Here is a 24,788-nt window from a genome sequence, read left to right as displayed (position 1 = left end):
CACCCTACAAAAAGAGATTAAAAAAATTGCTTTAGGGCTCTATGTTGCAGCAATATGTGGTTCACTGTAGTTAAGTGCTTCAGGTAAACGTAGCTGCCTTAAATTACATGCAACATACAACACATAGTAAATATGCAATGCCCACGCAATGCTCGCCTGTACCTTGTAGGGATCACCGAGACCCATGAGCTCGATTTAATGTGGGAAGCTAGGCAAGGTATCACTCAGGTGAAGCATCCGGCAGACGACGAGGCAAGCACAGTGATGCTGTAAGGTGCTGCCTTGATCTCGGCCAGATGCATTCTCATCTGTGGCACTCGCATGTTTTTAGGAGGTCCCAAATAAATGGCTGTGCTAGAGCACTAGTGCCTGTCACTGGACTGATGCAGGTAGTGCGCCACGCGGTAAACACATCAGGCAATGGTGGTGTGGCTCGTGCTTGACTACCCATTCCCCAACTTTCAAACACTGTGCTGCATCAGCCTTTCTCCCGCACAGCTCTGCCGGTGCTACTTCCAGTTGCATTATGCAGATCGTGCCCAGCTTCCTTTAGTGCACAGCACTTAAGCATCCACTACTGTGGTTTTACAGCGTCGCCGCTCCTCATAACCGAGCGAACGAAGAGGACACCGAAGACAGAAGGAAAGCAGTGGAGGACAGTGTGGTGAAAGTGCGAGGAGGGGGGCAGTATGCTGAGGCTGCACCACAAAAGCACAGCACACGCCGAGTGCTGCACGTACATCAGACCTATGGCGTCCTCCTCGTTGCAGGGCTCGTCCAAACCACACGACATTTGCGTAGGGGGTTCAAACATGATTTACTACATGCTCGGCGGTGGCGACGCGCTGCGAGGTAACGGCAGAGTAGCGCGGGCCGCCGTGTGCTTACTCATCATGCTATAACTTCCTGAAACGCAGCAGCTATGCGCTATGACCAAGGCTGCAGTTTGCGCTGTGCATGAATTTCGCACTAGGGAGTATCATAATCATCAGATTTTTATTTTAAAAAACACTGCAAGTACTGCTTATGTTATGTTTTTTCTTAAATATGCCTAATGTTTTGTTTTTTCTGTCATTTTTCAAGTACCACGTTTATATTACATAGCAAAAGGCAGCTCTGGAAGGCAGAATTTGCATTAAAAAAAAAGACAGACAAAGAACATTTATCAGAGACGTGACGCAGGGAGGAGGGTAGGGTGCTGCACGCAGTGTTGAGAACACTGTCAGAGGGCGTGCGCCTCTGAGAGAAGGAAGGCCACGCTTTTATTGCTCAACACGGAGGGGGGCATCCTTCGCTGCTGGAGCCTGTCTGTACACACAGCCGCCACCAACTAGCCGGCACCGGTGGAGTGGGTGCGGCAGCGCGACCGGTGGGGTTTGTCTCCGAGCGGCAGGAACACCCGCTCCTCCCGAGCTGCGGAGCACTGTCCCGCCGCCCGCAGTCACGCGCGGGAGGCACCACTCCGGCTGGAATGCATAGTGGGAAGGCTGGCTTCGGGCGAGAGCCCCTGGTGAGACGGTGGTGGACGGCCCTGGCTACTTCTGCTGCTTGCCCACGCGCTTCTGCAGGGAGTGGTCGTAGGCCCAGTGCTCCCCCTCCATGTGGAACACCTGCACACATGTACAGCAGGGGGGCAAGCGTTGGGTGGGACCCTGCTCTTTTCGGGCACGCAAGGACATTGGGTGAGGCCTGAGACATGATCTGTAACCTCCACTCGGAATTGTTTGGCCTCAGCCATTTCGCTCCATTTTTTCAGAACCCGAGACAAACTAGCACTAGTATGCGGAGATTCAGCAGTGTTCGCACGACTCATCGTTATAACATCATTGGTATCGTAAATTGGCTCATCGTGATATCAGGCATCATTTTAGCCCTTTCGCTGTCACTGACGTACTGGTATGTTTTCGCATTTCTCCTCCGCAGTGTCATTGACATACCACTACGTTCTCCATCGCGTGTTCAAATATTCGCGCCATAGCGCAAAGCGGGCACGCCTGGACTGTTCGCACAATCTGTCAAATATTTCTAGTAGCTCGTATTTTCACTTGATACTTTTTATGACGGTATATTGAAGAGTACAGAGTGACCGCGCCCACCTTTCGTTCCTGGGGGGCTTGGTCGCTCCGTGCGCTGTACTCTGTCAGTATGAGTGACCATGTGGCACGCGTGCGATTACGCCTCGACCAGGGTTCTCCACACAGTGGGCGGCGGTGGAAATGCCGCCCAGTCCTCCGCTTCCCTGCCCACTGCCTTCAATAGGCCGCCCACTGCTCCGGCTGACCGATTCGAAATGTGCAGCAGAGGAACTAAAAACGGCCATTGTGCGAGAGCAACGCTACACCAGCGGGCCGCACCTCCCGCCATCCGGTTACGTAAAAAGGAGCCTCAACAGGCGGCCTTGAGGTCTCGATTGCAAGCTACATGCAAATCTTGGAGTTAATGCTTGCGCTTATCAGTTTCTTGTTTTGTTTAAGAGCTTCCACTTTTCACCACGCAGCAGCTCCAGAATTGTTCAATACTTGTAATAAAAATCTGAAATCGCTAAACTTCTTGCCCCCCTCCCCCCATTCTTCATTCTCAAAATGTTCATCTCTAAAAAATTCCACTGGAGAACCCTGGCCTGGACTGTCCGTGCCACCTGTCGAATCTTTCTAGTAGCTTGTATTTTCACTTGCTAGCTATCTCATAGTGTATTGAAGAGTACGGAGCGACCGCACCCACCTGTCGTTGCTGGGGACGTAGTCGCTCCGCGCGCTGTACTCTGTCGGGATGAGTGACCTTGCGGTACACGTGCGATTACGGGTGCAAGGGGTCGTGGTGCCATCCGCAAAGGATTTCTAGGTTTTTTTTTTTGTTTTTTGTTCTTGTCCAGCATCTGCTATGGTGTGCCAAGTTAGCCCAGCAGGCTGTTGCCTCTACAATAGACCGAAACATGACTCAATCGCGCCTTTCGAAAACTCGCTCATTCCTGTGCGTTGTGCGGGCTCCCTCCATGCGTGTGGTTACTTTCGGATGGCTGACCGCACGGGGCCTTCGACTGCGGACAGGAGCGATGGTTCTTTGATTGCAGTCCGTATACGAGTCAAGCTCGGATTCACATTCTGAGAGTTTCTCATCCGAGGAAGGGGTGCAAGTTCCACAGAGTCAGATTCTGATGTTAAAATGGTGGGGTCACCATCTCGGAAGCGTGCACGGCAAACTGAAAATATCTGGAAGAAAGGCCATTTAACACCCACGCTCTTTCTTTCGACGGGTTACGTTCCGGACGCTATCACAGTCAAATAAATCACTATACCCCCTCCCGAATATTTTTGAAACCAAGATGACACTGGGGTTGCGTCACGGCCAGAAACATCCGGCAGTGAAAGGGTTAACAGAATGGTGCGGCAGAGACAGTGGAGTGGGAACAATGTTTGCGCACCCGTGTCTTCCATGACTGGCCGCTGTGCAGGCGCTCGCTGGCCTCCCTGCGCTGCTGCTCTTCAAGGAAGGTCTTGCTGTCGGTCGCCTTGTTCACATCCTTGTTCTTCAGGGCTAGCGTCACCTCCTTCCATAGCCTGGTTTGGGGAGGAGTCGCTCAGGTCAAGTTCTTCAAATGACCACAACAAGCTTCAAGACACATGGTGAATGAATTAACTGCCATGCTGCTTGTTGCCGCTGCGTGTAGCAAGCACAAAGGTGCATGCATGAGTAACCCCCCGACAGCATGGGAACCAAGAGGGCCCGATGGCAGTCATAAAAAGGGCTGCCCTCACTTCGAGCTCAACAGCCCACTGGTGCGTCAACCTCTCAGCACATGTGCACATGTACTGTGACACACCTACAATGCAGCTATAGCCTGCTTGACTGCTGTGACTACCTAAAGCGGTGAAAATGATTCCCAATACCTGGAAGCCCCATTTTCTGCGGTACAAATGACAATCAGCCACGGCACTTTTACGCAGCCATGGCAACACACTACAATGGTCCCTGGTACACATTTTGGCAGGAGGGGAGGGGTTGGGTGAAGACATAGGGTAGCTGCTTCAGTTGTCGGCAAAAGGGAAATAAAACAACGGCAGCCTAATGATGAATGTGGTGTGTAGCATCACGGTCATGCCACTGCACAACCCCGTAGCTCCTAGCGCAGTAATGTGGACAAGAGAAAATGCTCAAAGGTGTAGTGCTCAGTTGAGACCAGGAACCCAGTACCCCATTGTATCAGTCTCGTGCGTTCAAGGGCCCATGTAATGTGCTCTGTACCCTACGCATGTTACCGAATGGGACAAATCAGCCAAACTGCCCCAGTGTAGCCCCAAGGGTGCTCTAGGAGTCAGGGGCATTGGAACTGCAGCGAGTGGCCTGCTTCTGCCATGCACACGGATAAGAGTGAAGGCTTACCTTCGAGACTCATGTGGCTCCTGCCGTTGGATTGGCTGGACTACCTTCTTTGTGGTTGCCAAAGTGGTTGTATCCACAAACACTGCCTGCTCCTGGGGGGGGGGTAAAAGGGGGGACACAGAGTGAGGGGGTCAGGCTGGAATTTTTTACAAAAGGCCACATAAATTACTGCTTACTTTTAAGGGGGGCTGTTTCAGATAGGTCGGCGTCCATCGATATGTGTGCATCAGTCTTCCTATTTCAACTATCTCAGAAATGCAGTGGCATGCAATACAAATGCTTGCTCATGCTTCAGAAAGTGGAAGCATGCACATGTGGTGATGTGCAGTGGCTGCTTTCAACAGGACTGAGAACAAAACCCTTATTCTTTGGCACTAACGCTTGTCCAAACATGAACAATGTGCAGGCTGCATTACCTAATGGGCAATTTTACGACTGACTCAAGATGCAGGCTGGGAATACAGTTCAGAATTTTATATGCATCCGCTGACATCCAAGGCTTCAGGCATACTTTATTAGCCCTGTCTCAGGACCAAGATGTTGAAAAGCCCAGCTTCTAAATTCCCTTGTGGAGTGTGTCGACCACAGCTTACCCCATTGGTGTACTTTGCAGTCATGACACCGTTCCATTCACCGGTGACAGTCATGAACGGTTTCTTTTCATTGGGAGGAAACACCTCGGCTGTTAGCTGATGCTTCTTGCCCCCAATCAAAGGCTGCCAAGGAGAGAAAGCAGTGCAAGTCAGAAATATCAAGTCTTGTAATTCAGGCACTTCCAGCAAACGTGAAAAAGAACCACGACGAATAAAAATTATTGCACGGTACACCCACTTGCAGCCAATTATCACTTAGACATCACAAGCTATTCACCAGCATACGCCACTTTTAGAAACATTGCCTTTGTTCTGAGCAGAACACATGGAAATGAAACGTCACTAATAACTTGTGGTCAGCCAGCTCTAAAGTAGTCATCAGTCTGCTGATGTTCACCGTCGGATGAAAGCATAGGCTTCTAACCACTCCTGTCATTTACTGCTGAACACTGTGCGCACGCGGCTATCTCCCCTTTCCTGCATGGTGCCCCAGCAGCTTGAGAGTTTGTCTCGCTGCCCCTGGTGTCTGTGCTCGCCCCCAGTTGCCAATGCCAGGGTTTGCCCCGGAGGTTTCCCCCGACCTTGGTGTGGAACTGGATGAGGGCGTTGTAGCCCGTCTTGTGGCAGGTGATCTCGACGTTGCCGCCCAGCTCGATCCAGGGCACGGTGAAGATGGAGCGTCCGTAGCCGCTGGGGAAGTTGACCACGTACTCCTCGTCGTGCCGCAGGAACATGATGCAGCCCTGGCCCACGTTGTGCACCCCAATGCTCATGCCCAGGTACTTGGACTTGGTCCAGATGTGCGCGCAGCAGGCAATGCCCTTGGCCGCGTGCTCCGCGTAGAAGGCCGACACTGCGTGCACAGAGCGAGCGGAGCACAGGAAATTGGCAGCATTCGAGGGGAATCTTCCTTCTTGTTGAAAGACAGGAGCTTTGTTGGACGGACCACTGACTAGGAAATAAAGAACAGGGGGTATAGAGGCCCCTATTTTTACCCTAAAACTGGGGGGAAAATGTGCCAAGAATTGTCAGACTTTTGACAAAGTCACTAGAAGCTGGTGCGTGCAATGTGCTGAAGACACGTCTTCTGTGGATGCACAGAAACAGCTCTTCACAATCATCTATCAACGTACTCAGTCTGCCAACAATAACACGCATACTCTTTCCGTGAATCTTTCCCGACAGTGGTAGCAGCCCTGGTAGCATAGCGGATGAAACTGTTGAGATGCATCAATATGTGTATCATGCCTCTGCGAGCCTGATTGTTCGAAAACATCGACTACCTTTCTTACTGATCAAGCCACTAATAACATGCCTGAGGCTGAAATCCCCCATTATTCAAAGAGCATACCAAATAGTGTGATAGGAATTGTAGGTGTCATGTCTGCTTTGCTGCTTTGCACATGAATATTCCATTTCGTGTCAGTGTTCTTTGCATTCAGTAAAAGCAACCTCAAACATGGTTTTATATCTGTCAAAAAAGGGTATATCAGATTCTATGTAAAATGCACTGTCAGCAAGAATGTGGATACTAGGTGAGACATTACCTTCTGTTGGTATATATATAAAAAAAAAGAACGGCAATAAAGAGTTGCCTGCAGTGAAGCGGTGCCACACGTACCTGGGGGATGGTGGGAGACCTGCTCAGCGATGAAGGTCAGGTCACTGCTGGTGGCCCAGGGGACGGGACCGTCTTTGACAGCTGCCTGCCGTTGGGAGCAAGGACCAAGTTGAAATGCTTAATGTAAGCCAGTTAACACTGGCCGACTGGTACATCTGCAAGAGAACTCTGTTGAAGGCAGGCCTCCAAAACATCTAGCCTCAACCCAACTACACCAGAGCCAACTGATTTGACCGAGACAGGTGGGGGTGGGGGGAGGTTGGGAGTGGAGCTGCATTGCCGATTGTGAAAGCTTGGCTAGACGACATTGCTGTGCAAGCGCAGGCACAATGGGCAACAAAACAGCCCCGTGTGTGAGGAAGTTAAGCAGTAGGTTGACACAGCAAAACCTCGTTACAAGACACACTCAAGGGGCTCTGCAAACACGTCTCTTGTAACCAAGGTATCTTGTATGCGGTGGTGCTCCCATAGGAAAACCAAACAAACTGTTTTCATTCAAATGTTTCTTATAACCATGTGTCTCTTGTCCAAACAAACTGTTTTCATTCAAATGTCTCTTGTAACAGAGTCTCTTTTACGAGGCAACCTCCACTGCAGCCACAGGGCTCATGCTTGGGCCAATGGTCCAGAATTGAGAACGGCTCCCCATGCAGCTTCCCTGAAGCCATGTATTTGGAGGGGTCACCCTAAGGATGGCACACGGAAATTGAATGCGAAATTGTGCACAGTGCACTTGAGCATTACTACTCCTCCAGATGTGGTGCTCAAGGTGCCTCGTGGAGGGAGTGCAGTAGCAGAGGGGAAGGAGCAGCACGCACCCCTGCCGCCGAGCCGGCCTTGTCGCCTGCGGGCAGCTTCCAGTAGCAGCGGAAGATCTCGCCCAGGATGGGGTTGTAGGGCTTCTTGGCCACGGAGCTCTTGCGTCCCGCGTGAAAGGCCGACAGGTACCACCGCACCACCTCCACCATGCGCTCCTTTGGGTCCTCGCAGTCGCCGATTCTGCACGGGGGCCGCCGTTGGACCACTATGAGCACGGTCGGCCCGATTTGATGGTCCACTCGCTTCTCTCTATTCACAAGCAACCACCCAACACTCAAAGATGCCAACAGGCCTGTCAGCAAGGACACACCATTGGTCGTTTGATGTTGCCCAAACGCACAAGGCTGTCCTTTCCAACCAGCTCCCCTACACTAAAAAAATTCTAGTGAACCGGTTTATGCAGTCCCTTTCTTGCCATCTTTTCAGCTCAGTTGGTTTGGGCAAGGCATCACACCTGATAGTTTGGGACAAACAATAACGGATTTTCCCCACCTGACGAAGAGGTCTGGGTGGGCGAAGAAGTCGGCATACATCTCGAGAAGGGAGCGGCGTTCCAGGATAAAGGTGGGCAGGGTGACCTTGGTGAGGTCCATGCCGATGCGTACTTGAGACAGCAGGTGGGAGAAGACGCTCTTCTGGCCCTCCAGGGAGCCCACTGCGTGGTCAGAGGAAGAAGCAGCAGTGCTTCTGGCTGTAGTACCACTGCTATGACTCAGGCTTCAAGATGGCGCTAACCACGACGACTGTTTCAGCCAGGCATGTCGTCTCTCCCCTCCCACGGGTACCAGTTACCTCGCAGCCACAAAGGCTGTGGTGATAGGGCTATTATAGTAGACATTGCACAGTACAGGGCAGGACCATTATCAACTCCACCAGTGCTGACCAGCATGCAAATGGTAATAAAATTCCTACTGCTCCATGCGGCATACATGAGGAAATGTAGAAAGCTGGGAGCAGGATGACTAATGATCTCATGAGACAGCAAACAAGTGTATTGAAAAATGCAGCACATAACTTCTTTACTTAAAAACAAGCTAGTAAAAATCTAATTAGGCTACTCGACATGCCGAATTAGAATTTTTAGAAAAAACAAAGTAAAGATAGTCTGAGCAACACGAGAAATATAGGAAGTGTTTCCCATAAAGTGTTCACATAGGCCATAACTTCACAGATGTGCGAGTTCACATACCATGTTTAAAATGCATTTTAGTACACTTTTAACTGTGAGCACTACAGCAACGTCTCTAAATGAACCTATCTGTTAGAAGATTAGAAGATATTTTGATATTGGCCATTTCGATCTCTATTGACTTGAAGAACATTACGCAGTGCAGCCAGGGTTGCAAGCCATCTCTACTAGCACTGCTTGACACTTTTTGTGAAAAGTAATGCCGTGCACAGAAACATAATGCCAAGTTAATGCTGAAAGTACTGCATTTGAAAAAAAAAAAAAAAAATGGCTGGAAGACAAAGCAAGTGACTTACATTCATCTTCGGCATCATCTTCGTAGGCAGCTGTCAAGACAGAAACAAAGACACCTATGAGAAACCTGCAGGCTTTGCCAAGTAATACATCACCTGCAATGGGGCACGACTACACTCGGAAGCATACGCAATGGGCCATGAGTAGGCATGAGATAATGGACACCGTTGCAGTTGCTTCACTGCCCAGCTGCTCTGCCATGCACTTTCCCGGTACTGAAACAGTTGCCAGCAGGCACTCACCATCATAAACGGAGTAGAGAGGTGCACTGGCTTGAGAAGTGCCAGCTGTGCTCATCACTTCAGTGGTGGACTTGTTGCTGGTGGGCTCGCTGGGCAGACAAACAGAACGCGAGGCATGGCAAAGGCAAAAATTAACAAAGACCAATAGCCTCACAAGGTCATAAGTTGAAATTATAGCAAAGCGAGAGTAACATGCGAGGAAACAACTCAAGAAAATGGCCACGCACTCGGCCTGCCAACTGATGCGAACTAAGGCAGGCTTTGCCTCCAGTTCATATGCTCCCCTGCATATGCATATGGTTAGCTTAGCCCCGCCTTAGGCTGAACCGATCACAGCAAGGCAGCGGCAACACTGCTATACCTACTCCTTGCCATCCACTGCTGCGCTAGGCCCATGTACGATTACAGAGGGCTACCAAACACGGTTAGTCTCTGCTTCACATGACAATGTAATGCTGCTCCCTTATTTAGTTCCTTCTATTAGCACTGTGTGCCCCTTATTCGGACCTCAGTGATAACAAGTTGATTCAGTGTTTAATCTTTTAACCTGTAGATGAGGTCAACTACCATACTGAAGCTATAGAACGAGTAAGTGAGGGAGCCTTGCTAGTCACTTAGCTGCCCACTCCTTGGTCAGCAATGGGCCCTAGGTCAGCCGCAAGTGACTGCTGAAACTTTGCACGGGTGAACCGCTGGCTCCCTTTGCACTCACGGTGGCGACAGAAGATGATAGACTACGCAGAAGGGGGACACAGCCGCGGCACTGACACGGACAGCGCTGTGTCTGTGCCCTTAACCCCAGGACCCACCGCGGTGGCTCAGTAGCCGTGACATTGTGCTGCTGAGCCCAAGGATGTGGGTTCAATCCTGGCCGCGGTGGCTGCTTTTCTGATGGAGGCAAAAAGCAGAAAAACGTCCATGTGTCGAGATTTCGGGGAATGTCAAATATCCCCAGGTTGTCTAAAATAACTCGGAGACCTCCCCTACAACAAAATCTCCACCCACAGGTTTTCCTCAAATGGATCCCAGGCCACCATAGAAGATAACGAACGAGCCCACACTCTGGCTAATGACGCTCATTCCCCGGACAGCCTTCAGCCATGGCCTGAAGAGTATATCCAAGGGAGGATAGGGCAATGCATGCAAAAAAACACCACCGCGACCATTTCAGCCACCTCTGGGCAGCAAGAACACTACACCCCCCCTTTGAAATTCATGCCACGCAGACACACAACATACACTAAACGGGTGGAAACCTTGTCCCTCTCCTGTGATCTCTTCCTGTATTAAATACACAAATATCCAGGCCGTCCGCACTGTCATATATGCGGTGGCTATCCGGATAATGAAAACTCCTATTGTCAATGTGTGCGGGCAGGGACACCCTGCCTCCCACATTTCTTTCCCCCAACCCTTTCCCCAGATATTCCTTATTCAAGGTCAAGCTCAGCGGCTCACCTCCCCGAGATTCTTTGGGCTGCCCTGTGGTCCCTGTAGGCTGCGGACATTGAAACCCACTGTGCATCTCCGCCAAGCCCTCTACTGTTGGACATCTGCGGAACACCTCCTTCCTCTGAGGGCTCACAACACCACCACGGCTTGGACTTGAGTCGCTAAATAAAGTTTGTTCTCTCTCTCACAGCCCAGGTGTAGCTCCCCCCCCCCTCGTTTGCTTAGTCTTTCCTTTTCTGTAGAGCTGTTGGCACCATAAACGTACACCAACCTGCCCAATTCTCCGCAATCCTCCTGCACTCCTTGCCTCCAGACAGTTGTGAGCTGCTGCTTCTTTTTAGTGCAACAGCTAGAAGAGACTGCCCCCTTTAAAGCTTTCCTGGACCTACTACTGACACTGCGGACGCTTACAAAGTCAAAGGCACGGTCTCCTCACAAGTTCCATGCCTAGAATACCACCTGCATTCCTTGGGGGTGCACCAGTTGACCTGTCCTTTTGTCTGACTGCTATGCGTAGCAGCATCATCTCTACCCAGCCGGGTTTCCCTGCCCCGTCGCCTAAAGAATGGCATGGTTGGCTTGACAACACGTCTGGATACGCCTGCTGAGCTCTGTGCGCTTCCTAATTTGCAAAGAAAAAAAGAAAAGGGGGGGAAAAAGAGAAAATCTTGTACTGACGAACTGCATGGCTCATCTCTCATTAACCAGTTGGACCAGTAGTGGCTCTTACAAACATTGTTAACCACTTGAGCAGGTGCAGGTGAGCTTCCTACAGAGGACTATCACTTCCTTTTTTCCTTTACGCTTCGGTAATTAGGAGTGCCCTATGAGAGCCATTGCGTGCCTTCTGTGTGCCTGCAATCAGGTTTAGGAAGCCGAGGACATTTTGAGAAGTCCCCCCCTCCCTCGAGAAGCAGAAAACATTAACCCAGTGGGATGATCTGCAGTGATTTTATGCGAAAACAGGCACTTGTTGGAGAACACCACACAACTGCAGAGTGCTCTAGCCAATCCTAGCTACCCAGAGCGGCCCCCAATCTTCTCCAGTCTAACAGCTCATAACAGCTGATTCACCAGTTTTACTCTTTCATCCCCCTACTGCATGGCAGCAAGGCTGCTCAGAGGCATGCTTGGATAGCACATCCCACAGTGCCCGCACAACTTGTTCTGTGCATGCCGAGAGCTGCGACCGTTACAGCCACTCTTGCCTGCAAGGGAAAGACCAGTTGCCACCTCGCCCCGTCTCCCTGAAAACTGGGTCAGCCCGCTTCTTGCGCAGATACTGCGGCGCTCAAAGTGCCCGCATCCACCCACCACGGTGGCGGCGGCTGCGGCGGCAACGGCTGGGGGGCGTGCTCCGTCTCTTCCTGGGTGTCGAAGAAAAACTCCTCGTCCTCGTCGTCACTCGAGTAGGACACCGGTGGCACTGCGTTCCAACGAGAGAGGAGAAGCAACGCTTCCTCATCAGTGCACACACACAGTGACAACACTCGGGTTCAGCCACATGCAGCGAGACACCTACGGAAGCACACAAGCTGGTGTAAGTGTTGACCACACCAGTTGCTGTCCAGACACCCTCTTTAGCAGCTATGTTCCTGCATGTTCTCTGTAAGTCCTTCCCTATGGAAACAGCAGTGTCCTTTCTAGCTGGCCATTAAGGCTCACTAGCTACAGCGAAATGATTGAGGTTCGAAATGTGACCACTAAGTTCAGGTAAATAACCTAGTTTAATCTGCAGAGGTACTGCAAACATCCACACTATTGAACTTTAGGTTATTTTGAATCAGTGTGCTGGATAACTTTGATGGGAGGGGAGCTGCCCTCGGCAGGCAGTGGTACAAGCCCCATATCAGGAGGGGAAAAAAAAGGGGGGGGGGGGGGACTTTGAAACTTGAACCCCAGATGAGTTGTTTTGTAAAAGGCAAGCAGTACACAGGGATGTGGCATCTTTGCAAAGTTTTGTACCACAGCCAGGTTGGTGTGTGAGCAGGCGTTTCAGGGTTTGCACAACAAGAACATGCACTCTCTTGTTGATAAGCTTGTTTCCTCGCTGCTTTTATCAATGGCACCAACTTCACAATGCAAGGCCAGTGAAGCAAGGCAGGCCAAGCTCTTCATTGGATGACTAAATTTGGTCTGATCAGGTAAATTCGTAGCAAAACAGGCAAGCCAAGCCATCGACTAAAAGACTGCGGAGGAGTGAGGAAGGGGGGCCCCACGATCCAGTGGGACCAACCTTTGGGGTCTCCTGCGGTGCCCGCGATGCTCACGGCCCGGGAGGTGTCGTGGCCTTGTATGCCCGCTGCGCCTGAAGCCTCATCTGTGCAGACACCGCCGGGAAACGGAAAGGCATAAGGCATGCAGCTGGGAAGTCAGCCCAATACAGTCCCCGGCATCTTCAATAACATGAAGAAAAAAAAACAGGGGACAAAAATGCTAGCTTTACTTTTTTATTTCTCAGCAAACAAGGCATCGTTGGCCATCAAACAAAATCAAAGGGGGCTACAAAACACATTATCTTTCAGTTAAAACAAAACCTTATCCTTTCTTAAGCGCTCTTTCAACGTCTTGTCAAGACACCAACAGCATGCAGTGAATATATTAAAATACAGCGGTTTTGAGCACACCTGCCTTGATGGCTCAGTTCAGGACATTTACTCGAGTAAGAGCGAGATTGCAGAAGCGCACCCCGTGTCCTTAAAGCCACAGGTCTGTTGTCGTCAGCCCCTCTTCTTTGCGGGTAGACTCCATTCACGGGCTGGGCTGTGTTCTGGCAGAATTTAAAAAGCACACAGGTATAACTGTAAGGCCGGCCAATCGAGCCTGTGCCACTCCTTACCTTGGCAATCTGCAGGAGCACAATGGTGTGCTTGATGGTTTCTAAAAGTGCCTGGAAAGAGAATTTTCGGGGTTGCTTGAAGACGTCTACTTTACCAGTGGCTGGTTTAAACGTTTTCGACTCAAAGCTGCCCAGTTTAAATTCAACAGCTTCATACAGCCCAGCAAAATGTGTAAACAAGTGGTAATAAACTCTGTGTTCTTACCACATGTCCCTTCTATTTTGCTGTGCTGAACGAATGTTTCGATCAGCGTCAGCCCACATGCCAATTTAATCTCAAAGTTTCCTGGGGACAATGATTACTAAACGGCGACCACATATTACGTACCTGTAAATGAAACGTTACACCATCGGCCTGAATCAGATGGTCTCAGTAGTCAATGCCATACGATAACAATTAAGCTCTGCCACTTCCTGTTTTATTAATTAAAGGAAAAATAAATAGATAGACGATAGCAAGCACTGTAGTTTCGTTTTCATCGAACAATCAAATTAAGCAGAGGAATACAATTTCCGACGATTGCGCCCAGTCCACTGAAAAACTCGCAATTTTAAAAGTTGGAGACGAAAACGCACGTTGACTCGCACTCACGTTGGCATTGCTGCCGATGCCGGAGAGCTGTTGCCGTTCTCGAGGGTCTCCGACCTTCTCGATACTGTACTCTAAGTCCTGCGGAAACGGGGACGGAAAACGAGCCACAGTTGCAGTTTGTGAAGGCCACCTATGAAGCGCCCGATCGCGGCGCACTCGCGCTCCAGCTGGCAGCGACCAGATCGGCGGCCGTGCGGGGAAGCCGCCGTGCCACGGACGCGACCACAGTTCGCCGCCGAGGAAGCACCAACGGGTCGCAGCACGGCCCCGGGCGCCCGATCACGCACGGCGGCTTCGCGAGGTGAGGCAAGCAGGCGGCGGCAACGACATCAGAAGGACGGCAGGAGGAACCTCGTGTCCGCAAAGCACCGAAAACATCGCCGCTACTCGAGGAGCGGAACCATCGGACCACCATCCTTCGTTTCCGCGCAGGAACACATGCGTCCGCCCATTGGCCCACTCTGTCACGTGGCACGCCGGCACGGTCGAGTCTCACTCCGTGCGCGGCGTACGCGGGGAGCCAGCGTGTGCCGACGTCGCTCTTTCGAACAACCTTCAATTTCTCCGGCGACGAAAACAAACATTTAAGACAAACAATTGACGTTGCCTGCACGCGGCAAATCCGCGCTTGCGCTTTCTAGGCGCTCAATGGATCGTTCCTGGCTCGAAAACACTCCGGAAAGGATGGTGCGTCATCGCCAACTCAGCCTCGCACAAGTTCCCGATCGCCGCGCTGACATCGATCCGAAACTGAAACCAGAGTTGCACCGCGACGCCACGCTCATGTACGGGCGTTGAAGGTGCACAGAGCAAGCCACCGTACGCCAAGCAGAACGCTTATAAAAGCGGAGGAAAAACAATCTCGAAGACATGATTAAAATACCTCAGATCCCGCACTTTGACCCACTGATTTTTTCCTCCGCATCAACACAGCCTTCAACCGAACGGAAGCGTAAAATGACATGTGCGCAGTAAACCACACGGACAGAAAACGGAGTAGGCAGAAAGAAACACCAGAAATTGTTAATTCGTATCATTCGCATAAAGTAAAATTTGTTGGTACAGTATCTATTGCACTAAAAATACTGTTTCAGACTATCTGTTCCCCAAGTCTTTGCGAATTTCTTTGTGTATGTTCTCTTTGTAGCGACTCACACAGGCAAAACCGCGGGCTCAGTACTGATTACAAATGCTCCCAAACCTCAGAATACCCAGAGATTCTACCAAAATCAGTACAACGCACGTACCCCAAGCAAGGGCATTGAGCCACACTTCATATGTTATCTTTTTATGGCTTTTTATCAGCACTAAACACAGTGACAGGAAGACCGATAAGGCAGATATGGCACCAATATGCAGTCATGTCAACTCATTCTTATCTATGTTTGCGGCACGGTGAAAACAGCCCAAACAAAAAAGAAATAACGAGAATCATGCCCTTGCAGGCAATTGTTCTTTGTGTGCTCAAATTGTGTCTCAAAAACAAACACTGCCATGACTGCAACACTACACATGAAAAATACACGACTTGTGCAAAATCGAAAGTGTTCATTCAGCTATGCAACAGCCCTGACAGATTGGAGACTGTCTGTACAGGCTTTTTGTAAACATAAAAATTTTCTTTCGAAATCTTGGAGAACAAAATGCATCTCTGCACTGTTCATGCAGAGTCTCGCTTTGTGGCTCAGAGAACACCAGGCTAGGTTGCAACAGACACGTGTTCGCTGCTATCTCCATTACCGTTTTTTAAAAAGAGGCATGCTATTTTCTCTGGCACTGCATCGTAACAAACACTCCGGCGTGGCATCGTGAGACCACAACGACACTCGGTCGACTTAGTCCCCTGAGCGTCTAGCCCTACTTTTTTTCGGGATAGTGTTTTTACTTACTTGCTTTTCTGCTCGTCTTGCACCTTTCAGTCGGCGATGGGCCGAAATGTCAGTTACACAGCCAGTTTTAAGTTAAAAAACTCTGGAGTACGCAGTTGAGTATGGGAATCGTGCTGCTAGTAGGCATTTCAGAAGTGACGAAGTGAAGCCTTGACAAACGAGAATGAGTGAAGTTCAATAAAAACACTGTTTGTTTACCGAATCTGTATGCGTATATTTACTGTGAAAGGTAGGTCATCTAAAGCTTTTTTTTATTTCGCTGCGGCCTTCTTTTCCGGAAAAGTTTCCGGAAAATTACCCCGCATAATTAACGCACCCCCAACTTTGCTTCTGTTTTACGCGAAAAAAAGTGCGTTCATTGCGCGAGTAGATACGGCACACCCTAGGGCCCATGCATACCTGTGAGGTGCATTGTGTCCCGCAGACAGGCAGTTTTATGGGGTGAGTCACGTAAGAATGCTCGCGCATTAAGAAACCCCGAAACATTTCAAGTGGAACCGAAACCATTTTGCAATGACACCTGTAAAGATTTAACAGTCTACACTGACTTGAAGCTGTGTATGATTTCAATCTCAAAGACCCCAGCTTCCAACTTTTTGCATTCAAATTTTAGTGGCACCACATAGACACCTGTCTGGCTGATATTTATTTGGAATCCCCAGTTCTTCAGAAATCCAACATCTTCATTTGCGATCGGCCTCTTCAGGCACAACACGCCTCTAGCAGAACCAAACCCATCTTCAAAATTTTGCACAAGCGTGCACACACATATAGGCATTCACAGCATAGCAGCGAGATTACCTTAGGGCAAATGACAGAATACAAGTCAACTTTTGTTCACTCTAAACTTGGACACACACCTGGTCTCCCACGAAAGCAGTACAGTCCGAGACAATCAAAGAGGCCATAAAGACAAAATACAAGTTTGGTTCATTAATTAAAAGGACTGCTTTGCCCTGATAACAATTGCAAACTTCATGGGATATTAACCCTCTGCCTACCAAAGACTAGCTGAGCTCGTCCACAAGGGTTGTACTCCTGTCACCAAAGACAAGCTACGCTCGTCCACGGTAAAACAAGCACTTTCGCACTACCGCAGTGAAGCTACCCCGAAATATGCTAGTTTATTTTAATGTTAGTCATGTTTGTCATGTTAGTTTATTTCAAGCCAGTTTTTATCCATTATACACTTGTTTTTTTACTATTGTCTGACAACTTGACGACAGGAGACGCCAACAGCCTGAGCTCCTAAGATGCGTCGCTCCTAAAAAACTGTTTAACCCTCTTCCTCCAGTTCAAAATTACAGTCGCCATGAGATTTTGTACAAAAATGATCGATGACGAGTATAGTCATCATCAGTCATGGCGACTATAATCGTCACCGATCATTTTGAATCCCTGCCGGCAGTTTCTTGCAAGACACTGTTGTCTTATAGTAAAGCCATCTTCGAACAATCTTTTTTACACAATTAAAGAAATAAAGGAACGAGGAACGTTATCTCATTCAAATAATGGTACTGTGTGAAGCCAACTTGGAGCAATTTTTCTGTGCAATTAGAGAAATAAAAGAATGTTATTTCATCGAAAAAATGGTGCCGTTTTATTCAGGAAAAAAAAAGCTCTACAAATTGAGGGAAAACATTTTTTGGTAAATTTGGCACATTTCTTTTTTTTTTTTTTTACGGTACGAAAAGGGTTAAAGAAAATAGATCAAGCAGGGCTGACACAACAGACCCTTTATGTGGCAAGCAGTCTTAAGCAGTAACTAGTTACTAGTAACGCGTTACCGATAACTAGTTGCTTTTTTCAGTAACTTGTAACTGTAACACTGTTACTTTTTGTGGTGTAACTGTAACGAGAAATATTGTTACAGTTACTTTATTTCTATAAAAAAATTATCCAACAGCAACACTTTCATTAACGGCCAATGTACAGTTTGCGCGTTTCACTTTTTCGGCCTTTCTTCCGCAGACCCTTCGTCTAGTTCATCTATGCCAGCTCACTCCCTTCGCATGGGTGAAAAAAATCTTGACTAGAAATGTTTAGGCGTGCACGTGTGCGTGGTGTCTCATGCAGTCTACTAAGGGCTCAAAGTTTCTAAGTCTAAGCTGCAGTATTTTCCTCAGCAGCGCGACATCGCTCTCACCCAGGCCATAAATAACGCTGCGACAGGGGTCTAAGCGCACGTGGATGCCTGTTGACGCGCCAGAGCCTATAGGCCGACGCGCGGCTGCACCATTTTCGACACATCTGGGACGCAGTAAAAGTGTTTAACACAAAGGCGAACAGGAAAACAAACACCCACAAATGCCGCACAACGCACTGAAACCTTTGCACTTTCGCGGAAGCCTGGAAAACTCCGGTCAGGGCGTCGCTTTCTCATTAGCGACGTGCAGCCCCGTTTGTTCCAAGTTTCAAAAGCTGCACTTTAGCAATGGCAACGCTTCAAAAAGGTTGCCTTCCTGAGAGTGTTGGTTTGGTCGCAGCACTAGGCTTATGTGATCACAAACCAATAAATACCGGATCAATACGGGGAGAGCTCCGTAGCACAGTTAAAAGCCTTGCCTCAAGGTATCGATAAGGAACAATAGACTCCCAACGCTGAAACACATGCTGGCGGCTCACACCTATGTACATGGTTTTCGTAACATTTGAAACAACTGTCTGAACCCTTGACAACACATGAAAGATGTGGGGAGCTCCTCCGCGGCCGTCGCCACTGGCTTTTTCCCCTTACCCTCCCCACCCGCCAAACATTCCACCGGCCTCAAAGACGTGTGGGCTTACTCCCTAAGGCATGCCAAAAGGTGAGGTACACTGTGGTTCTGTGAAAACTCTTTACATACATCGCTAAGGCTACTTGAAATCTGAAATCTGCTGGATGACACTAGCAACCTGTCCTCGACACCTCGCCGCTGCTCTCTGTCTCCTGGAGTCCGAAACCACAGAGTCTCCGCGCCTGCCTCCACATTCCACCGCACACTGGCAACACACGCACCTCGTGCTATGTCTCGGATGACGGCGACAGCACGTCCTTGCGGCCGGTGGAATGTTCGGCGGGTGGGGAGGGCAAGGGGAAAGAGCCTGTGGCGACAGCTGCGGAGGTGCTCCCCACGAACATGCCCCATAATTTTTGCCTCATGAACCTTTTGGACAGCTCAAATTTACACTTGTGTGTTAGATTACTTTGTACTTCTTCATCACAACAATTGCCACTAATCAGCAGAGGAGCCCTGCTGCCTGGGTAGAAAAAAAAGGCTGCCAAAGAAACAGAGGGATTGAAAAACAAAAAATGATTACCAGATATCAAGAATTAAAGAAGAGCGATTCCCATCCGAAAAAAGTGTAATCACTTTTTCCTTTGCAAATGCATCAGCTGCCAACTTCTAAAAACAAATGTAATGGGGTACCCTCACTTGGAAGATTGTCATAGTACAATTGGCTCATCATAAAACTAACTACTGAGACACAAGTGCACCATTATCTTAGAACTACAGGTATTGAAAAGTGAGGTATCATAATTCTAACAGCACTGCCCCTGAAACTTGACCAAACTTTATGTTCAGTGCTCCTTCAATGTAATCCCCTAGAAATGACCCACTGGCTCTCCCTGGTGGATGCAAGACATCAGATAGAACCTGCCTCCTGTTAAGCTTTGCGCTGTTGCTCCCTACTGGTGGGTATGGTTTTATTTTCAATGGCCAGAGTAGTGATCACTCATGTGTGCCAACTGACTATATGCCTGAATGCCATAGGAGCACTAAGACATGTTGCACGCCTTGTTGTCACAAAAAGCTGAAAGACGTTTCCCCTCTGGTGTCCCAAAAAAATATGCGGTGTGAAAAGAATGCCTGTGCGAGATAAGACACTGGGAAGCAATTTCGTTTGTGGTAGCAAATGAAGAGTCGCGAAACATGGCCCCCAATGCAACCAACACAATGAAACATGTTTGAAAAGTCTGCCGTGCCAAACATGTTTCTGAATAAATGGTATTCACTTAAAAGTTTAGCTGTCACTTTCTTCGCTTGGCAACACTGGAGACGGCCACGAACATGAACGATGCACCACGGACATGGCAAGGCTTCTGCCACTGCGTCCGCATGCCGAAAAAAAAAAAAAAAAAAAACACCAGCGTGCGTCGTCTGTTTTGTTTAAACCCGATTCTCAACGGTGATGTCAACACAGATGTTATTAATTCCACTCACATTGGACTCGAGATGTGTTCGCTGGGGTAGAGTTTGGAGCATCCAACACACGTCGTGTGCTTAGCACGGACAACTACGGCCCTCCCGCAGAGCCCGACGTAACCAGTGAAAGCACACTATCAGGTTGCCTACATGTGTGACTCGCCAGTGAATACAGGCTATAGCCTAGCCTTGTGCACAGTTATTTTGACAGTCTGACAGAAAGGGCAGCACACTGTGAAACAGTTGTGCCTGTAAAGCATGTGCACGGTAATTTCATGCATAAAGGAAGGCAGCATCCAAGGCAAGCCAGAGCAAGGAAAAAAAAAAAATCCCTGGCTAAATGATGAACTAAAACTTGTACTTGATATTTTCCGAACACCAAATTTCAACACACCAATAAATCCCAGCAAGGTGTGACAGCAATGCTAGGTTTGTTCCTCTTACCACCGCGTACACTAAAAGGGCATGTTTTGATATGTCCCCCTCCCTGACAGGTTCATTGTCATGTGTAGGCCATTTATGCAAACTGGCCTCTGGCCACAGTATTCCTCCAACACTGTTGCAGGCAGATCGCTCTCAGCCTCCAGCACACTGCTGTGATAAGGTTAAGCTGATACGGTTATTGGATAAACTGCATAACACTCACAGCCTACATACCACACTTGGCTACAGAAAGACAAGCGCTGAGCAATGAAAGCTATTCAGGCAGCACAGCAAAGGACAAAAAGGGGCACAGCCCACCTTACACATTGACCAAGACTGAGCTACAGCACATGACCAGACCCTACTCGACCAGCCGCATGAGTGAGGGCTAGTTGGCATCGATCCTTTGGAGGAGCCATGAAGACAAAATACAACTTTGTTTAATAAAAAACTAGACTTTGGAGACTTACTCAGCTCCAGTTGAGTGCCAGAAGACGTTTTTTTTAATCAGCAAAAGAAATTAAGACAGAGTAAAACAAAATTCACGGTTGTCTGCCCACCTTGCATGTAATGCGCCCAAAAGGGCCCTTGATATGCCAATATATATATATATATATATATATATATATGGCTACCACCCTCAAGCGTCAGATACAGTTGTAGTAAATATAAATACCCCAGAAAGTGAAGGAGAACACAGTCGCCCAGATAGCCGAATTGGTAAGGCATTCGAGATCTAATCGAAAGGCGTGGGTTCAGTCACCACTCTGGGCGCGTGTTTTTCTTTCTTTCTTTCTCATGTAATTAATAAAAAAATATTGTAACGTTACTAACGGTAAAAAAATATTGTAAGCATTTCCCTATGCCTTCTTTGGCGTTGTAGACTGCCTGCATTTCTTTCTGTGTGTGTGTGTGTGTGTGTGTGTGTATATATATATATATATATATATATATATATATATATATATATATATATCTTTCGAATCTCGCACTTTACGATGGTCAGCAGTGACGCAATAGAGGGAACCCTGAAAACAGTTATCAGAATGTTAACTGCTAGGAGGTAGTATGATCAAACTGGGCTAGGGCTAGAGGCCCCACTCCAATCACACAGTAATGTGTCTCGGCAGTGGTTTTGGCCAATAGTTCAAGTCCAATCCTGTTACATCATAAAGAGAGAGAGAGATAAAGTGTTTACTGAACTGTAAGTTTTACATGACAAAGTTTAGCCTCTCAACAGAGCAGACAGGTCTTACACCACCATAATAGGCTGTTCTCTTGAAGTTTGTTGACAAAATTTGTAGCATTGCTATTAGGACAAAGCAGTCTTTTTAACAAGCAAAACTTGTATTTTGTCTCCATGGCCACTTCATCATCCATTACCACACCTATTCAAATCAATCACCAGTGATTTCAATCCCCGATTCCATCCCATTCCAGGAAATATTTTTTCCACATCAGCCTGGTGAAAAATAGTGAAAATTAGATTTTTGATGCCAAGTAACAATATTGGCAAAATGGGGCGTGGTTGTCACTCTCCACCGCTTCCAAAAAAAAGCATACTGCTCGTGATGAAGGCAGATCACCATAGGTTTTTGGGGATCTCAGCACCCACAGTAAGCAAAACCATCGATAGCTTTCCTTCAACCAAGTTAGTTTTTGATTCTAAGCAGCATTACCACTGCGCACATTTCTGAAGACCCCATGCTGGTCTTATACACTTCAATGGTAGCTTTCATGTTGTTGACATCAGCTTTGGTTTCATTTCTGCAGTGATAACTTCTCACCTGGTGCTACTTAAAGTTACCCAGCTGAGCCTGGTTGCTGTTGCATCAATTGCCTACCAATGCTCCATGGAAAAAGCATGCCTAGTGATGAAGGCTTAACCGCAATCGGAAGATAGTGTGGAATAGTCTGATACCGGTTCTTACTTGTGACCATGTCAAATCAGCCGAAAATTTCAGCAACCGGCAGCTTATTTTAAAACCCGAAAGGCTGCAACTGGTACTTCAAAGGACCGAACTGCCCATCTTCACGAAGCTCACAGCAGTTGGAAGTCTCGTTTTCGTGTTAAGAAATGTGGCACTAATAAGCAGTTATTGAACCATCTTTACTGCGTGAAAAGCAACCCACAAATGCCTGGCGATCGATTGTCATCACACGGACCATTCAGGTCCTGTTAGCCTGATGGTGTCACGAATTTGAACGCATTCTGACGAAGCGATCGTGAGTACTTACCCTGATTTGCTCTATGAGTAACTGGAGGTAGGAGTCCGCTTCTGTCAGCTTCGTGTCAAAGTTGTGCTGCGTCGGCGCCACAATACTTGTCTGATCCCACAGACGCTGCATGCGAAAGCACAAGTCCATTGAGTGCGCTTATTCACAGCATGCTTTGCATGGCAGGAATTCAGAGCTCGAGTCTGCGTTAGAGGCTCAGCAGCGTCACCGACAAGCTCTTACCGTGTTCGGCTGTCGCTGTAGCGTATGCCTCAGGATCGTATCCTCCAGCGCTCGCACCCATCGCTCCCGCTCCTCGGCGTCACGCGCTGCGAAGATTACACAGGGACGCTTTGCCTCCGACGTCATTTTCCGCCTAATGCGACGGCCACAGTGACTGTAGAGCGGTAAACAAGCGACAAGTACCACGCTCTTGAGGCAAAGCCCGCTCACCTTGGAAGTGAAAGATCTTGCGGTCCACGCGAATCGTAAATGTGCTGTCGTCCTCATCGTCGATCCCTATGACCGCCCCCTGCGTATTCCGTGTGTCGCTGTACAACGCTAGAAAAACACGTCGTTTCAGCGGTGTTTACCTGAAGCCGTACGCACCCACGCCGCGCACCCCTGGCCATGTTTTCCTTTGACTGAAACGCAAACAGAAACTAGTTACGGCACCTCGCAAACGAAAGCTCACGGGCGACTGAATTCATGCGTTGCGACGACCCGGATCCAAGCGACGACGCCCATACCAAAGGAACGCTAATTACGGCACTGTTGACGGCAAGAAGTGGTACGTACAGTGTAGTAGGACAAGAGCCCGGCGTTGTCGTCCAAGACAAACCAACGGTACTGCCAGCCTTTCATGACGTTTGTCCATTTGCTGAGCGGCCCTTCGACACTTGACGCCGCCATGTTACCCAGCCGACCATGGCACCCATGGTTGCGAGCCAGCTGACGCTGTTTCTCCGACTGACCGACCATAGCCTCCTCTATAATAATTACCCAGGCAGGGACGGCGTTCTACAGTTACAGCTATGAACTTTTCTCAGCACACGTACCCGGTCTGCCCTAGGTTTAAACGATTGTGGTTTTCAGCTTTTGCGTTACAACGTTGGGCCAGCTTTCCTCAAACCGCCGATCCTTGAAGTTGCGGTTTCGGTACTACCCATTGCGCGAGCTTCGCAATCAGAAGTGCACCGATTTTTCCATAAAGCGACCCTTTGGATACTTTCTGAAACAGTCTACTGCAACGTATTTCTGGCGATGATTTGTCGGCGTGATTGGTTATTCGGGGATACTCGCGATCTATATGTGACAGGTCGTCAGTCCAAAAATCGGTATCTCCGGCGTTATTTTCATTTTTCATTTGCGGATTATAAGGACACTTTCTTGTTTATTGACTAGCAACAGGATTTATACGTTGGTACAGTGCCAAGAATGAGGCCAGCGGTGCAGCTGACACGCTGGAATAATTTGTACCTAAGTGCGCAAAGTCTTTAGAAAAACCCAGACAACACACCACGTCCCAGGGATGTACGTCCCAAAAACGTGCTCACATCCCACGTCCTAAAGCGTACCTCCAAGGGTCATACTTTATACAGACTTCCACATTGGGATCATCCCCAAAACCTCCAAGATAGGTTACAGTCAGTACATCCACCTCATAATTAAAGCGTACTTCCCGAGGACATCCTTCAGACTTCCACATTGGGATTATCCCTAAAACCTCCAACATTGGTTACATTCAGGACTTCTGTCTTCTTTCGTTTTCGTGAGGCACCCGCAACTCATCGCCGATTACCGAATAGCTTGCACTGACGTCACCATAGCTGCCATGTCGGTTGTTGTTGTTGTTGGTCCAAAAAAAATGGCTCGTACCCACTCAGGGGGATTGGCCAGGAAATGGGCGCTAACTGAGAGAAGAGGAAAAACTAATTTGGATTAAAAGAAGAAAAGTGAATAAATACAGAAAAAGGTGAATGTAAACGGGAGTAAAAAGAAAATAAGTAAACTGCCAGAAAATAAGGTGCGGTGTCGGTGCGCTGTGTATA

General features: G+C 48.6%; 1 protein-coding gene across 1 annotated transcript; it reads right to left on the bottom strand.

Annotated features, from left to right (window-relative positions):
• Positions 1-1,210: 1,210 nt before the first annotated feature.
• On the bottom strand, positions 1,211-23,694 carry LOC144170515 (oxysterol-binding protein-related protein 9-like). The gene is made up of 20 exons (XM_077700363.1): positions 23,536-23,694; positions 23,331-23,381; positions 23,191-23,269; positions 22,981-23,066; positions 22,759-22,863; positions 14,022-14,099; positions 13,430-13,480; positions 13,279-13,360; positions 12,827-12,910; positions 11,905-12,016; positions 9,139-9,227; positions 8,899-8,928; positions 7,906-8,068; positions 7,413-7,593; positions 6,595-6,679; positions 5,555-5,826; positions 4,974-5,096; positions 4,381-4,472; positions 3,422-3,557; positions 1,211-1,610 (listed from the first exon to the last, which is right to left on the bottom strand). Exons 1-20 carry the CDS (start codon positions 23,647-23,649, stop codon positions 1,536-1,538), a joined length of 2,088 nt encoding a protein of 695 aa, XP_077556489.1. The 5' UTR covers positions 23,650-23,694; the 3' UTR covers positions 1,211-1,535.
• Between the last annotated feature and the right edge of the window lie 1,094 nt (positions 23,695-24,788).

This window comes from Haemaphysalis longicornis, unplaced genomic scaffold (genome assembly GCF_048455015.1).
Source record: "Haemaphysalis longicornis isolate Haplotype H1 unplaced genomic scaffold, Haemaphysalis longicornis Haplotype H1 scaffold_2, whole genome shotgun sequence".
Taxonomy (NCBI): domain Eukaryota; kingdom Metazoa; phylum Arthropoda; class Arachnida; order Ixodida; family Ixodidae; genus Haemaphysalis; species Haemaphysalis longicornis.
This window is presented reverse-complemented; position numbering and strand designations above follow the sequence as displayed.

Excerpts from the sequence above, each read along its gene's own strand:
- LOC144170515 (XM_077700363.1), bottom strand. The coding sequence starts at position 23,649 with ATGGCGGCGTCAAGTGTCGAAGGGCCGCTCAGCAAATGGACAAACGTC. Across the intron at positions 23,067-23,190 it reads CAAGATCTTTCACTTCCAAG|CGCGTGACGCCGAGGAGCGG; the intron begins GTGAGCGGGCTT and ends TAATCTTCGCAG. Across the intron at positions 12,911-13,278 it reads TGTGGCTTTAAGGACACGGG|ATGAGGCTTCAGGCGCAGCG; the intron begins GTGCGCTTCTGC and ends GTGTCTGCACAG.